The 15,380-nt window shown below is 39.1% G+C and overlaps 1 protein-coding gene across 1 annotated transcript; it reads left to right on the top strand.

The window, feature by feature from the left end:
* Positions 1-6,760: 6,760 nt before the first annotated feature.
* ZSCAN16 (zinc finger and SCAN domain containing 16) lies at positions 6,761-15,380 on the top strand. Its single transcript, XM_053601905.1, is given in 3 exon segments — positions 6,761-7,158; positions 8,001-8,130; positions 14,723-15,380. Coding segments are annotated over 3 exon segments (1,038 nt in total). The 5' UTR covers positions 6,761-6,771; the 3' UTR covers positions 15,244-15,380.

The following is a 15,380-nucleotide window of genomic DNA, read 5'->3' as shown; positions in this document are numbered from 1 at the left end:
CTTTCTTTTTCATCTGCTATTACTTAATTATAATTTTTTTTTTTTTTTTGAGACAGAGCCTCAAGCTGTCACCCTGGGTAGAGTACCGTGGCATCACAGCTCAAAGCAACCTCCAACTCCTGGGCTGAAGCAATTCTCCTGCCTCCGCCTCCCAAGTAGTTGAGACTACAGGCGCCCGCCACAACACCTGGCTATTTTTTGGTTGCAGCTGTCATTGTTCTTTGGTGGGCCCGGGCTGGATTCAAACCCGCCAGCTCACGTGTATGTGGCTGACACCTTAGCTGCTTGAGCCACAGGCGTGGAGCCTACTTATTTATAATTTTTAAATTCATCATACACATGTAAATATGTTTACTTTTATTTATTTTTATTGTTTCAGGTTGAGGGTACAAAGAATTAGGTTACAATTGCATTTGTTAGGTAGAGTCCCCCTTGTAATTATGTCCTGCCCCCAAGATATACCCTAACATTGTGCCCATTAAGTGACAGCACACCCATACCCCTCCCCCTGCTCTCCTTGAATTGATTTGAGTTTTTCTCTTATGTGGGTGCATATTAGATAATTTATTGGCTTCATATTAGTATTGAGTACATTAGAGTCTTATTCCTCTATTCTTGTGATATTTTACTAAGACAAACATGTTTCAGCTCCATCCAGGTTAATACAAAAGATGTAACGTCTCCATCTTTTTTATGGCAAAATAATATTCCATGAATACCTTTACTTTTAAAAAATTAAAATGCTACGAAATTACCTGAGTCTTTCTAGAATGATTTTTTGATAACATTTGCAATTATTTATTAAGACTGGTTTATTTAAAATTTTCTACTTGAATGAATTTTGAAACTAATGTTTCCCCCCCCAAATCACTAATTTTATTGAGATTTTCAAAAATTTTTGTAGCATGCTTTCTTTTTCATCTTTTATAATTTTTTTTTTTTGTAGAGACAGTCTCACTTTACCACCCTTGGCAGAGTGCCATGACGTCACAAGACTCACAGCAACCTCCAGCTCTTGGGCTTTCACGATTCTCCTGCCTCAGCTTCCCGAGCAGCTGGGACTACAGGTGCCCACCACAAGCCCGGTTATTTTTTGGTTGCAGTTCAGCCAGGGCTGGGTTTGAACCCGCCACCCTCGGTATATGGGACCGGCGCCCTACTCACTGAGCCACAGGTGCCACCCCATCTTTTATAATTTTTAATATTTTTCTCTCAATTAGATTTGCCATAGGTTTTTCTTTTACAAAATCTAAGCTCTAAATTCTTAGATTTATTAATACCATTATTTTTCTATTATTTCTTTCATAACCTTTTCCTTGGGGGCAGAGCAGTCTTTCTTCTTTCTCTGATTTCTTTAGTTGAACATTCAGTTCATTCATTTTCTTTCTTTTTAAATAATGAAAGCAAGTGAGAATATATATATACATATATATGCCAAGTACACTTTTATTAAATAGACCATGAACAGTTATTTTGTGGGTTTGAGGGTTTTTTTATTTTGTTTTGTTTTTGTAGTTTTGGAAGATAGGGAGAAGATGAAGGTCTTATTTGTCATATATAGACGGTATAAGTATGCCTTAATGAAGAGGTCAAAGAGAAGGCTTCATTCTACTAAAGGAAGGATATACCTAAGCCATGGGCAGACCCAGGATCTTAAGATCTGTGACAGTGGTTTGAAGCCTCTTTTTGTCAGGTGTTCATCCACTCAAGTTACCACATTCTGGTGCGCCAAGGTGCTGCAAGTTGATTCTCTGAAGCTGATGATAACCCAGGGGCACAAGTGAAGAATATTCTGGGCTATTCAAGAAGTTCAGGACCTGAAGCAAAAGTGTCATCCAGAAAACAGGCTGGGTTTGTGCTTAAAAACCTGATAAGAGAATTTGACATGATAGGATATAGATAAAGAGGAAGAAATAGAAAAGTTAGAAAGAATGCATCATACACATGTAAATACTTTTAAAAAATTAAATGCTATAGAGTTATCTGAGTCTTTTGAGAAATGATTCTTTGATAACTTTTGCAATAACTGTGCACTAAAGTGGAAGCAGAAAATATTTAAGCATTGTCTAGATTTTTATTTGTTGTTAGCTCCAAGGGACATGTTATACAAAGATAAAGAAGAGCAGAGGTTATCTTTTTCATGAATTTTTTTCCCCCAGAGAGTATTCTAAAGCTTAATTAGAAATTACTGATGTCTACGCTTTCTAAATGGTCCACCTAAGTTTATTTGATCATAAATATTTTCCTTTTAGAAGCACAGAGAGCTTGGATCTGATTTTTATCTTAAAGGAGTTACAACCTTGTACAGGATGACTTGCTGGGGAAAGAATTTCAGGAAAGAAAAAGGAATACTGGGCTCAGCGCTCATAGCACAGTGGTTACGGCACCAACCACATACACCGAGGGAGCCAGGTTCGAACCCGGCCCAGGCTAGCTAAACAACAATGACAACTGCAACAAAATATAGCTGAGTGTTGTGGCAGACACCTGTAGTCCCAGCTACCTGGAAGGCTGAGGCAAGAGAATTGCTTAAGCCCAAGAGTTTGATGTTGCTGTGAGCTATGACACCACAGCACTCTACCAAGGGCGACATAGTGAGACTCTATCTCAAAAAAAAAAAAAAAGAAAGAAAGAAAGAAAAAGGAATATTGATGAAATTCACTAAATAAGAAATTTTTTTGTAAGTTGTAAAGAATAGGGATTTAAAAACAATTATTGTTACGTGTTTATACCAGTAGCAAATTTTTATTAAAAACTGAAACTGTCCAGAAATGTATACTGTATAAAATACAAGTTTTCTGTGAACATATGTAAGATAATTATTTAAAAAAACAATCATAATACTGTTTTGTAAAATTTTTTTTTTTGAGGCAGAGTCTCACTATGTCACCCTCAGTAGAGTGCTGTAGCATCACAGCTCACAGCAACCTCAAACTCTTGGGCTTAAGTGATTCTCTTGCCTCAGCCTCCCAAGCAGCTGGCGCCTGCCACAATGCTGGGCTATTTTTTGTTGCAGTTGTTTAGCTGACCCGGGCCGCGTTCCAACCTGCCACCCTTAGTGTATGTGGCTGGTGCTGTAACCACTGTGCTACGGGCGCCCAGCCTGTTTTGTAACTTTTTTATTCACTATACCTTTGACATCTTTTAGTGAATAGACAAATGGAAATTTAAATTCCCAAATATTGGGCACTTGGATTTCCCCATTTAAATAAAGTGTTTATTTGTACATATGTCCAAACATTTCTGTAAGCATTTCTATATGGGTAATTCCAAGAAGATAAGCTGTTGGATTAGGGGTAAGGACATATTAATTTTAATAGGTCTTGCCTTCTAAAAATGTACAACTAAGTGTGCCCGTATCTCCACAGATGTTCCAACATCAAATATTATCATTTTGTCTTGAGGTAGACAAATCTCTAAAAGATTTTTTTTAAGTAATCATTCTTGTTTTATTTAAACTCCTTAAACATTAGTGAAGCTTTTCGTGTTCATTATTATCCTCAATATTTGTGTTTTCAAAATACCCACTGAGGTCTTTTGCCAATTTTTTTATTGGGTTAGCCACTTTTTTATATAAGAGGTCTTTGTGTATTAGGAAAATCAGCCCTGTGTCTTTTAGATGTGTGCCATATTTTACTTTTAGTTTATATTTTCACTTTCAGTTTTTTTCATTCAAAAATTTTACATTTTTTAGAACACCTGTTTAATTTATCCTCTCCTTCACGGCTTTTTGGTTTTACCTCTTTAGGATTTTGTGCCACTCTCAAAAATGCCCTCCCCACTTCAAGGCAGCAGTAACTTCCAACTTGTCTCCCTGCTTCAGCCCTTGCTCAATCCATTTCACATACAAGTCTACTTTTAACACACTAGTCTAAATAATATCTTCAATATCTAAGTCTGATGTTACTCCTCTACTCAGAACCTTGAATGGCTTCTCAAAGTAAAAATATCTTTGCACTCACTCAAGGCCCTCAATATTCCCCTCTGTACTCCCAGCACTCTTTCTTACTGAGCTCCAGTCACACATGCATCCTTCTTGTTCCCAGAATATTTCAAGCATGCCCCACACCAGGCGTTTGAATTTGCTATTCCTCTCCGTGAAACATCTTTGCTAAAATGTCTGTTTTTTTAATGTGCCTTTCCTTTTGATATGCTATCTACTTTCTTTCATGGTGGAAAGGGTTGTGTGACAGATGACTTCATTTTGTGAGCCTAAATATACGAGGTCTGACAATTAAGTTCATAAACTCACTCAAAAAAAGTACTGCATACCTCATTGCTGAATATCACTATGGTCACTTTTGAAGTACTTCCCTTGAGAAGCTATGCACTGATGCCAGTGCCTTGTCTACTTTCAAAGCACTTTTTCTAGGATGAGTTCACCAACTCAACTGTCAGACCTCAAAACGATAGCTCTGATGCCCATTCCAGAAAGAGTTCCAAAATTTCCCAGTGCTGAGATAAAAATACTAGTAGCTTACAGGGACTGCCTTTTGAAAATTTGTGACCTAAGAGACAAGACATACAAACTATTTTTGAAGTTAATCTAAGAAATGCCATAAAAGAGGCAGTTTGTGGCTTGGCACAATGGCTTATACTTGTAATCTCAGGGCTCTGGGAGGCTTGAGGCAGGAGGATCTATTTGGGCCAGGAATTTGAGACCAGCCTGGGCAACATAGCAAGACTTTGTCTCTAAAACAAATGTTAAAAACTAGCCAGGCTAGTTTCAAGCATGCCCCACACCAGGCCTTTGCATTTGCTATCTCTCTCCCTGAAACGTCTTTGCTAAAATGTCTATTTATTACAGTGAGGTCTCTGTGAGCATCCTATTTAAACTGCATTAACTTCATTCTCACTCCCAAATCCTTATTTCCTTTATTTTCTCCTTAGCAATAACATACACCATCAAATACGGTATGTATTGTATTTTTTCAGGTTTACTGCCTATATCCCCACCTCACACACATACACTACACCATGAAAGCAAGGGCATTATTTTGCTCAAAACTGCAGTTCCAGGGTGGTGCCTGTGGCTCAAGGAGTAGGGCACTGGCCTCATATACCAGAGGTGGTGGGTTCAAACCCAGATGCGGCCAAAAAAACAAACAAACAAAAAAAAAAACTGCAGTTCCGGATTCCAGAACAATACCTGGCATACAAGATAAGGAATCATGATTTGTGGAAGGAAGGGAAAGACAAAGGAAAAAACAACATTTTATACCCATCAGACTGGCAAAGATCAAAATAGTGTCTAACACTGTGTTGGTAAGCATAGGTAATCAATAACATGGCCAGTGGGTTCTGAGACTGCTAATTTGGCAAAAGTACAAATGTCGCTCCAGTAATTCCCTTTCTAGGAATATAGACTATGCATATATCCTTGCACATCAAAAATGATGTATGTTCACAATAACTTATTGCAGCAGTGGGGAAAAAAACTGGAAACAAATTCATGACTATCAATTGGGTAGTTAATAAATTATGGCACATTTGCACAACTGAATACTGTGCAGTTTTGAAAAAAAAATAAGAGCAAGATCAAGGAAACTCCCGGTAGTCTCCAATATCAACTGGCAAAAGAAAAAATACAGTACAAAAATGCAGTAATTTGTGTAACAGGACAAAAACAAAGGTAATACATATTTATCTGTAGTATATCTATTGTAAGGGTTTATGTCACAAAAAACATTGTCAAATAAGATGCTGGGGGACATTGTTCTTTTTAATGTATGTGCATGCATTACTTATCTACATTACTTATTTAATAATTAAACCAAAACAATCTTCACTAGGAAGGAAATTTTTTAGAAAACGCTAAGACGTGTCCGCAATTTCATCAACAAAAGACACACAAACCTGGTCCCCCACCGGCTAGGGAGGGAGAGGCAAGCCCCGCTGCTGCCACCAAGGTGAAGCTTCCTAGAGCGGCCCGGAAGCGCCTGATCTGCAGCAGCTGGGCGCCGATTGGTCTCTTTGACTCTAGCCTTTGTTCGAGGCTGCCCGAAGGACGCTAGCTGTAGCACCGGTTCCTCTCTCCGCATAAAGTGAGTATCTTCCGCTCCCAAGTGGAGAAGAGGATGGGACAGGACACAGAAGTGGTTACCAGCAGCCCCCTCCTCTTTGCGGGCACAGTGTAACACTCCTTCCTGTCCCTCCTCCCATCCCCTAACAAATCTACAAGAGAGAACTTGGCCCGACATTCCTGGAGAGGACAGGGTGGAAAGGGGGTGTTGTTGAGGGTTCCTCTGCGGAGGCATCCATCTGACCCACTTCGTAGGTTGGCACACATACCGTATAACTACTGAATCCTGTGGACACAAACCAACCCATGCATCTCAGGATGTGGAATGAGCTTTTTAACAAAGCTTTTTAATACGTACGACTTATTTAGTGCTTACTAGTGCCAGCTGCCATGCCAGGGAAGTTGCATATGTTCTCACTTTGTCTATACATCAACCTTCCAAGAAACTTGAGTATTTTACACAAGGATTTGTAGTTCTAATCTTGATAAATTAACTTGCTCTAAATTACACAGATTCAGTCATGTCTTTATGCCACTGTTCTTTTTTACAGCCTCCTATAAGCTGTTTTCTCTGTCTTAGCTCTGGTGGCTTGGCTTTAGTGAGTGTTTATGTTTGCAGCAGCTTTTGTCCTTTCTCTAGTCTAACCGTTAACTTCTTATGCCTTAGGAGTGTCTCTGGTGCAAGATCCTAAGAGATTCTTCTTGAATCTATCCCAGACAGAAAATTAAATCTCGTAACAAAGGCTAGAATGTCCACAGCCCTGGAACCTGAGGAGCAAAAAGGACTATTGATTGTTAAGGCAGAGGGCCACTACTGGGGACAGGACTCCATCTCACAAAAGTACAGTCCCCAGAGGAGAGAACTCTTCAGACAGCACTTCAGGGACCTCTGCTATCAGGATGCACCTGGACCCCGTGAAGCTCTTACCCAGCTCTGGGAGCTTTGCCCGCAGTGGCTGAGGCCAGAATGTCATACCAAGGAGCAGATTTTAGACCTGCTGGTGCTAGAACAGTTCCTGAGCATTCTTCCTGGGGACCTGAAAGAATGGGTGCAGGCACACCATCCAGAGACTGGAGAGGAGGCAGTGACTGTGCTGGAAGATCTGGAGAAAGAGCTTGATGAACCTGGAAAGCAGGTAGGTATGAAGGGGCAATCATTTGGCTGCAAGTGGTCAGGGTATATGGATTATGCCAAAGCAAAAGGCATGTGAAAAAACAATGAAAGTGCTTAACACACATACTCTAGAGAACAAGGCTTAGGGAGGGACCTGACTATGTCAAATAACTAAAGTGTGACTAAGTAAAGAAAGAAGAAACACTAGACTGATTTTATGCCATTTTGGAAAGCCAGGATCAGTGGGAAATTACAAGCAAGCAAACAGGTATCAAAGGAAAACAAAGAATTTTCCAACATTCATAGCTACCCATAAATAAAATGGCTACCTCATAAGGAACTCCCTCTCCATAGAAGTAGTTTAGAGGGGAGGTTCAAATAGATACCAAGGATATTGCAGAATATAACTATCCAATAGGAATAGATAAGTTATAAAATTTAAATTTTCTAGTAGCAAGGTGAAATTCCAAAATAAAAACAGGTGAAATCAAGTACGTACTTAGTAACCACATTTTGCTAGTTATGACCATTTTAGACAGCATGGTTTTAGAAGAAATAGCCCCATTTATTAGAATTGGATTGGATGATTTTTAAGGTACCTTCCAAATCTCAGGACTCTGATCTTGAACCTCTGCAGATCAATGAGAGAAGAGACACTGAATTTCACTCTCTAGTGTTCTCAACAGCAGAGATTAACCTCTGTCTCTTTTTCCCAGTCGTTATTGCCATTTACAGTTGAATGTGAATTTGTCCATTTTTCTTTGTCCTGGTCCCTGGCAGATGCTGCTTATGATTTTTTTTAAATCTACAGTTCTTTCACTTTCCATAAAATCTACAAATCCAATCATACCTCATTATTCCCAGGTCACAGCCAATTCAGAAAGACAGGACATACTCTTGGCCCCCTTGTGAAGGTCATATGAGTCACTGACTATCCAGCTCCATCCCAAGAAGACCCAGCAGGAGCCGGAATCTGGGAAGTCCCAAAAGAATGGTAAGGAGCCAGAGTTATCTGTATATGAAGGAAAAGTGTTTCCTTTGGTTAGACTATAACTTTCTCACTTGCTTTTTCTGTTTTTGCAGTTTTTGGCTGGGGCTGGGTTTGAACCCACCACCTCCGGCATATGGGGCCGGCGCCCTACTCCATTGAGCCATGGGTGCCACCCAACTTTCTCACTTTCATTTTCTCCTTTTAAAGATCTCCTGCTTGTCTTCCACTTCACTATGGATAATTTTATCCTCTTTTTACCTTTGCTCCATCAAAAGAGTAATTCAAGTTAATAATACCTTTTCTTTGGTTTTGTTTTTTAGGACATAACTCAAAGTAAGTTAGTATTACCTAATACTTCTGTTGTATAATGACTCTAGTTCCAAATTCCTTTAAATTTCCATTTTGAGACAGAATTTATGGCCTGTGTTATCCAGCTAGGCTGCCATAGAGAATACCATAGATGTGGTGGTTTAACAGAAATTTATTTTCTCATAGTTCTGAAGACTAGAAGTTCAAGATAAAGGTGATAACAGGGTTAGTTTCTTGTGAGGCCTCTCTCCTTGGCTTGCAGACTTCTTTCTGTGTCTTCACATAGCCTTTTCTCTGGTACTTACACTCCTGGTATCTCTTCTTCAGCTTATAAGGACACCAGTAGGTCCTACCCTTATGACCTCATTTAACCCTAGCAACCTCATTAAAGGCCCTATCTTCATAGTCACGTTAGGGGGTTAGGGCTTCAACATAGGAATTTGGGTTGGGGGAGGACACAAGTCAGTCTATAACACACTCCCATACTGACAGAAGTAGGGAAGGGAGAACACTGCAAAGATCAGTCAAAACTGCAAGATTTTTGCTTAATCTGCATATCAAGTTGACTAGGTTTGATCCCCTATTCCAGCTCATTAATTGTAAACTGGAGTGTCTAGTATATACTCAGGCTACATTAAAAAGCAGGCAAATTCCAGTTGCCCAAATCTTACCCTTTTCAGTGCTCCCTGCCCTTTCGTTAATGCCGCGACCCTGTAATACAGTTCATGACCCACAGGTTCAGAACCACTGTTTTAGGGAATGGGGTAGGACTCTGTCTGGAATGAGGGTCTTAAGATGCACAATCATATTAGAGTCCTGCCTTGAGCAGGTGAAAGGAGGACAGGAGAAGTTTAGGACAGTGGTTCTCAACCTTCCTAATGCCGTGGCACTTTAATACAGTTTTCCTGTGGGTCACAACCCACAGCTTGAGAATTGTTGCTCTACAGGCTCTTGTATCCCTAATGCATCTCCTGCACTATACCTTAAACTCTGGACTATTTTGTATTTGTACTACTTAAATTTTAGCAATAGAGTTTTCTCACTCTCTAGGATCCCTACCAGGTGATTTGTCTAATCTGAAAAATTATTTTGAACTAAAATGTATCTTAGCAATAGCTGTGATATGTGTTATCTAGCTGGTCTGTAAAGGGTAACATTCAATTATATATAATTTAAAGTACTTTAACTACGTACTTTAACTCTAGGGGTGGAGTGCTAGTTATTGTTTGGCTTTAGAGGTGAGGTTGACAACCCTGTCTGTTCATTCATTCCTCTTTTGTTGAACAATTATTGAGCAGGAGCTACATGCCAGGTACTAAGGTAGATGTGAGGAATCCAAAGATAACAGACTTCTCTTTAAGAAGGAAGAGGATTTTATGGAGACAGAGCAGGGACTGTCAGAGAGGTAAGAGAAACAGAAGAGAGTGGTGTCAATGAAGCCAAAGGAGGAGTTTCAACCAAGAGGGATCAGCAGTAGCCAGTGCTAGTAATAGAACACAGGGTTAAGACTGATACAAGTCCACTGAATTTGGCATTTAGAAGTTAATGATGTAGTCTTAGCAAGAGTAGTTTGGGGGAAGACACTAATATATGCAGGTCATTTTAATAAGATTTAGTAAGCATAGCTATATGGAGACTTCACCTCTTTCCTATGAGGAGGCATATAATTTGGGAGGAGACACGACATACACTCATGAAACAGGTTACAGTAATAATTTAACATGTCAAAATTAAACATGCTAAATTAATTTCACTCTGTTTAACACAGAATTATTGTGACTACTGGCTTACCTATTCAAAACTTTAAATTCTACATGGTCCTTCTGTTTCTTTAAGTACTTCTGGACTACTACTGTTCTGCTTCTGGTTAGCATAAGTCAAAAAAAATACATACCACTAATACTTAATATTGTAGAGGCCTATATACATGCTGCTATTAAAATAACCTTTCAAGGGAATACTATATAGTTAAAATATGATGTTTCAGGAAACCTAGCTATCCAGTGAAGGCTAAGAATTCTTAGTGAGGTCCATTTTGTCTATGTTGAACGGTATAGGTATGATTCTTCTTCCCAAAGTACACCACCAGCAACCTGTGGTGATTTTTATCTGTATTCACCACCACCACTACCACCACACTTGTAGGATAATATTTAGAAATAAACATATCCTGGGCGGGGCCTGTGGCTCAAGGAGTAGGGTGACGGTCCCATATGCCGGAGGTGGTGGGTTCAAACCCAGCCCTGACCAAAAATCACAAAAAAAAAAAAAAAAAGAAATAAACATATCCTACATCAAGCACACAAAGTGAACTCAGTGTGAGTTTAAAACGACTTGCTATTCTTCCAGAGGCTTAAGGGACCTGGGCCCCCCTGGGACACGTGCAGAGTTAGCTTGCCTGGAGTTAAAATTCCACAAGCCAATTCTCTGAAACTGTGCGCCCTGTGAAGCCTGAGGCTAAAGGGCATGCCACCCCTCCTCAGAGGCTAAAGGGCATGCCTCCCCTCCTCAGAGATACGGGCCAGAGGGTTGACGTATGTTAAAAACATATTGTCAGAGGTCTATAGGTGCTCTGCCCTGAGGAAAGACACAGTCGTTACTTCATACTGAGTAAACTGAGTGAAGGCTTGAAGGTACTCTTCCATTAACTCTTTTCCCCTGTGGCTGCTTTCTTCTTTGTGATCTTTATAGTGTCTAGAAGAAGATGTTTACTGCAGAAGTGATTGTGTTGATACGGTAACAGGATAATTCCTTACAAGTTAATTTCAGATAGGTAAAATGAGGTAATGGTGAAACTAGCAGATGATAGATTTAAGTGTGTTCATGACTAGAAAGGTATAAAATCAAAACCCTGAATAAAGAACTTTGCTACACACCATCCCATACTGTGTAGTCTGTTTCTTGACTTAATAATTCCAGGAGCAAGTTTATACCCACAGCAAAGCTGCTGTTCCTTTGCATCTCCAGTCATGCAACAACACTCCCTGCTGAAAAGACTATGCAAAAAGCAAAACAATACCTACAAAAGTCACAGCACATACATTTCAAGAAGTACCTTTCAACTTTCTTATAAGCATGTAGTATCTTATTTTACAGTTAAAGAACTATACCCACAGTATGGTGATATGTCCAAGTGAACATAAGGAATCAAAGGAAGAACTGAGATTAGAATCAGAACCTGGGGCTCCTGCCTGCTAGCTCAGAACAAGTTTTTTAAATTATCATGATAATTTTAATTTTAATTTAATTTAATAGCTAGTATCTTTTTAAAATAAATGTACTGTTGAGACTGACAGTGGTTTTTATGCAATATTTCTTATTTTTAAAAATTCATTATATGCATACCAACAAGATAGTATTAATATTAGCTGTTGGCTAAGGTAATGGGGCTTATTTCCATATACATATAAATGGGAACTGTAAGTAGTCACTTAATACAAATTATTTATGACAGAAGAACTCGGACAGCTGAATCTTAGAATTCTTTGTAACACATTTAAATATATTTCAAAAGTAAATGAAGTCTTTCTGGATATGCAACAACCCGTGACATTGACTTTTTCCATTAGTAATAAAGTTCCCCTAGTCTGTCTCCTTAATTGTGTTCCAGTTTCACTTCACTCAGCATCCAAACTTGTCCTTTTTCCCCTTGACCATCAAGCAGCTAGTACACATGGTTATCAAATGATCTTTGTGAATTTATACTCATCTCAGCGCTTGACCCTATCTGGAATTGTAACTGATAAGGACTTTTGTTATTATGTGTGCCAAAATAAAACTGGAAGAATGACCTTGGTAGAAGATGCTAAAATCAAATATTCCTAATTTTGTCAGTTCTGAAACGAAGTCTCCTGGAATCCTATTAGGCTGGCACTTGAAAGAGATACATACTTAAGACCCTAAAACTTGGCTGGCTTAGAAACAGACTGCAGGTCCCTGAGATAAGTTCACATTTAACATTTTCCATACATTTTTACATTGTTCACTTGCAGATCTAAGGGAAAAGGTTATAACTGGAATGGCTGACCAAAGAAAACTGTTCCTATATTTAAAAAATATTGGAAGTCTCAGGGAGAGATTTTTTTCTCTAGCTTTCTCTTAAAGTTGTGGAGACAGACTCATCCTGAAGACTGGTGAATTACTCTGAAGACAATGAGCTGACCATTGGTGCTGATTCTCTGTGTCACTTTTTTAAAAATATTCATCTTTAAAAAATATACATATATTCATCTTCATCAATAACTTACCAATCAGCAATGACTATGGTACGTAAAAGAAGACATTAAATCAGTATGTTGATATTTGAGAACATTCCTCGTAGTATGGGGTATCTATGATTTCCAGGATTTGCTTGATAATTACGACCCTACTAACTTTGTGATATCTGTCAACACGGCATATACTTTATCTTACATTCTTTCACTTATCTGATCATCCAAACAATAGGTAAGGAGGAAGGCACAGGTGATAAGAAAACCAAAGTGGTTAACTGCCCAAACTTAGATAGTTATTAGCAGAACCAGAATTGGAATCTGGAGCCAGAATTGGCTCTAATCTAGTCCTCTTATTATAATTTTTTTGCCAGAAATGGGGTGGCATTTGGATTCCAAAACAATGTTATCTTAGAGCAAATAGCCAAACTTTGTGAAAGCTACCTGATAAAATGATTGCAAGGAAGAAGGTAAGATTTGAAGGGAAGGAGCTATGGTGATGACAACAAGGATTAAAATTCACGGTACTCAGCTAGGCCAGACCCAGTGCTTTCCATATCAAGCCCTGGCATTAAAATGTTCTGGTACTCTTGCAGCTTCTGTTATGCCCAGGGAACTACTAAAAACTATCTATAATCAGTTGGTATTCCTAGACCTTTTTTTTTTTAAGAGACAGAGTCTCACTTTATTGCCCTCAGTAGAGTGCTGTGGTGTCACAGCCTCACAGCAACCTCCAACTCCTGGGCTTAGGCAATTCTCTTGCCTCAGCCTCCCAAGTAGCTGGAACTACAGGTGCCTACCACAAGGCCCGGCTATTTTTTTTTTTTTCGCAGTTTGGTCAGGGCTGGGTTTGAACCTGCCACCCTGGGTAGGGCCAGCGCCCTACCCACTGAGTCACAGGCACACCCAGATATTCCTGGATCTTGAGATGGTTGTTTTATCATGAAGCATAACCAAATAGGTGGTAATTTTTACTCTCTCCAAATCATCAAAATGATGTTGATGAGTATTTTCTTACAGAATTCAATTCAAACATTTATTGGATACTTATTACCAAGTTCTGTGCTAAGCCTGGTGTTGTGAACATAAAAATTAATAAGAGGAAACAAGCACATCTAGTTTGGGCGATTAGGGACGACTTCCTGGAGAAGATTGCATTTGAAATGGACCTTGAATAAGGGCAAGGCCAGTGGTTCTCAAGTGTGGTTCCTGGATCAGCCGTATCTATTTCATTAGGAAAGTTACTAGAAATGCTAATTCTTAGGCTCTATCCCAGCCCTACCAAATCAGAAGCTCGAAAGATAAAGGAGAGGAGCCCAGTGATCTGTTTTAATAAGCCATTCAGATTATTCTTATGTACAATAAAATTAGAAATCATTGAGCAAGTATTTAGATGAGAGATGCCAGCAAGGACGTCAGTTTCAGAAAAAAAGATTCAACCCAGCACATACACTGACCATCCATTGTCATTTCCTGCTCCTTTCCCTTCCTATACTTACCCTAATCTGCATGCTATCACTCTGCTTCTAGCTAATTAGTACCCTACATGCATGCTCCCCTCTTTGGATGGTTCTTATTCACTATATTCCTCTTGGACCCCGAATCCTATCATCTTCTCCAGTCACTTTTACTTGATTTTACTACCACTTACCACCTATGTTTCAGGCCCTTGCATGTTTCTACCAAACTTTTACCTCCCTCCCCATCTTTGTTCTCTAGTTTGTAGGCCTATCTCTTAATTATCCTTAGCCTGTCTACAGTCAGTCCCCCCATTTATCATTCTGCCTTTGCACATGATTGTCAGGTAATCTCTTGATCTCCATTTTTGCCTTTTCCTCTCTTTACCCACTTTCAAATAACTTATCTTATTGCCATTTTCATTACTGGGCTCTCCTTAATTTCTTCCCTATATTGTAACTACATGATGTGACGGTACCAAATACCAGATAAGTGCGTTGTATATAACGTCTTCTCATTATTTGTAACACACTTATAAAACTTACATGTTCTTTGTTCCATAGGCTTTTTGCATCTCAAACCTAGAATATGACCTGTTTGTGCACTATTTATTACAGGTGATAAAATCAGGACTAAAAATGAAGAGTTTTCCCAGAAGGAGTATGTGCCCAAAGACATGGAATTCCTTGGGGAGATAAATGACAGACTCAACAAAGATATCCCTCAGCATCCTGAGCTGAAAGATGATGTTGAAAATGAGAGCAGGTTTGAATGGCAGAAAAGGGAAAGAAGACGATATAAATGTGATGAATGTGGAAAATGTTTCAGTCATAGCTCAGACCTTAGTAAACACAGAAGAACTCACACTGGAGAGAAGCCCTACAAATGTGATGAGTGTGGAAAAGCCTTCATTCAACGTTCACATGTCATTGGACATTATAGAGTACACACTGGAGTAAAACCTTATAAATGTAAAGAATGCGGGAAAGATTTCAGTGGGCGCACAGGTCTTATTCAGCATCAGAGAATCCACACAGGTGAAAAACCCTATGAGTGTGATGATTGTGGAAAGCCTTTCAGGGTAAGTTCAGCTCTAATTAGACATCAAAGAATTCATACAGCAAATAAACTCTACTAATATAGGGGAAGTAACAAAAGTTCTTTAGATGCTCAGGCCTAACTAGTTATCAGAAAGACTACTTTGGACAGCTTATGAGTTTCCTGAATGTGGGCAAAGCATCAATAATCATCTTTAAAAACTTCTCTGGCACCAAA

Source organism: Nycticebus coucang, chromosome 9 (genome assembly GCF_027406575.1).
Source record: "Nycticebus coucang isolate mNycCou1 chromosome 9, mNycCou1.pri, whole genome shotgun sequence".
Classification (NCBI taxonomy): Eukaryota; Metazoa; Chordata; class Mammalia; order Primates; family Lorisidae; genus Nycticebus; species Nycticebus coucang.
The sequence above is the reverse complement of the archived record's forward strand: the minus strand, read 5'-3'. Positions and strand labels throughout refer to the sequence as shown.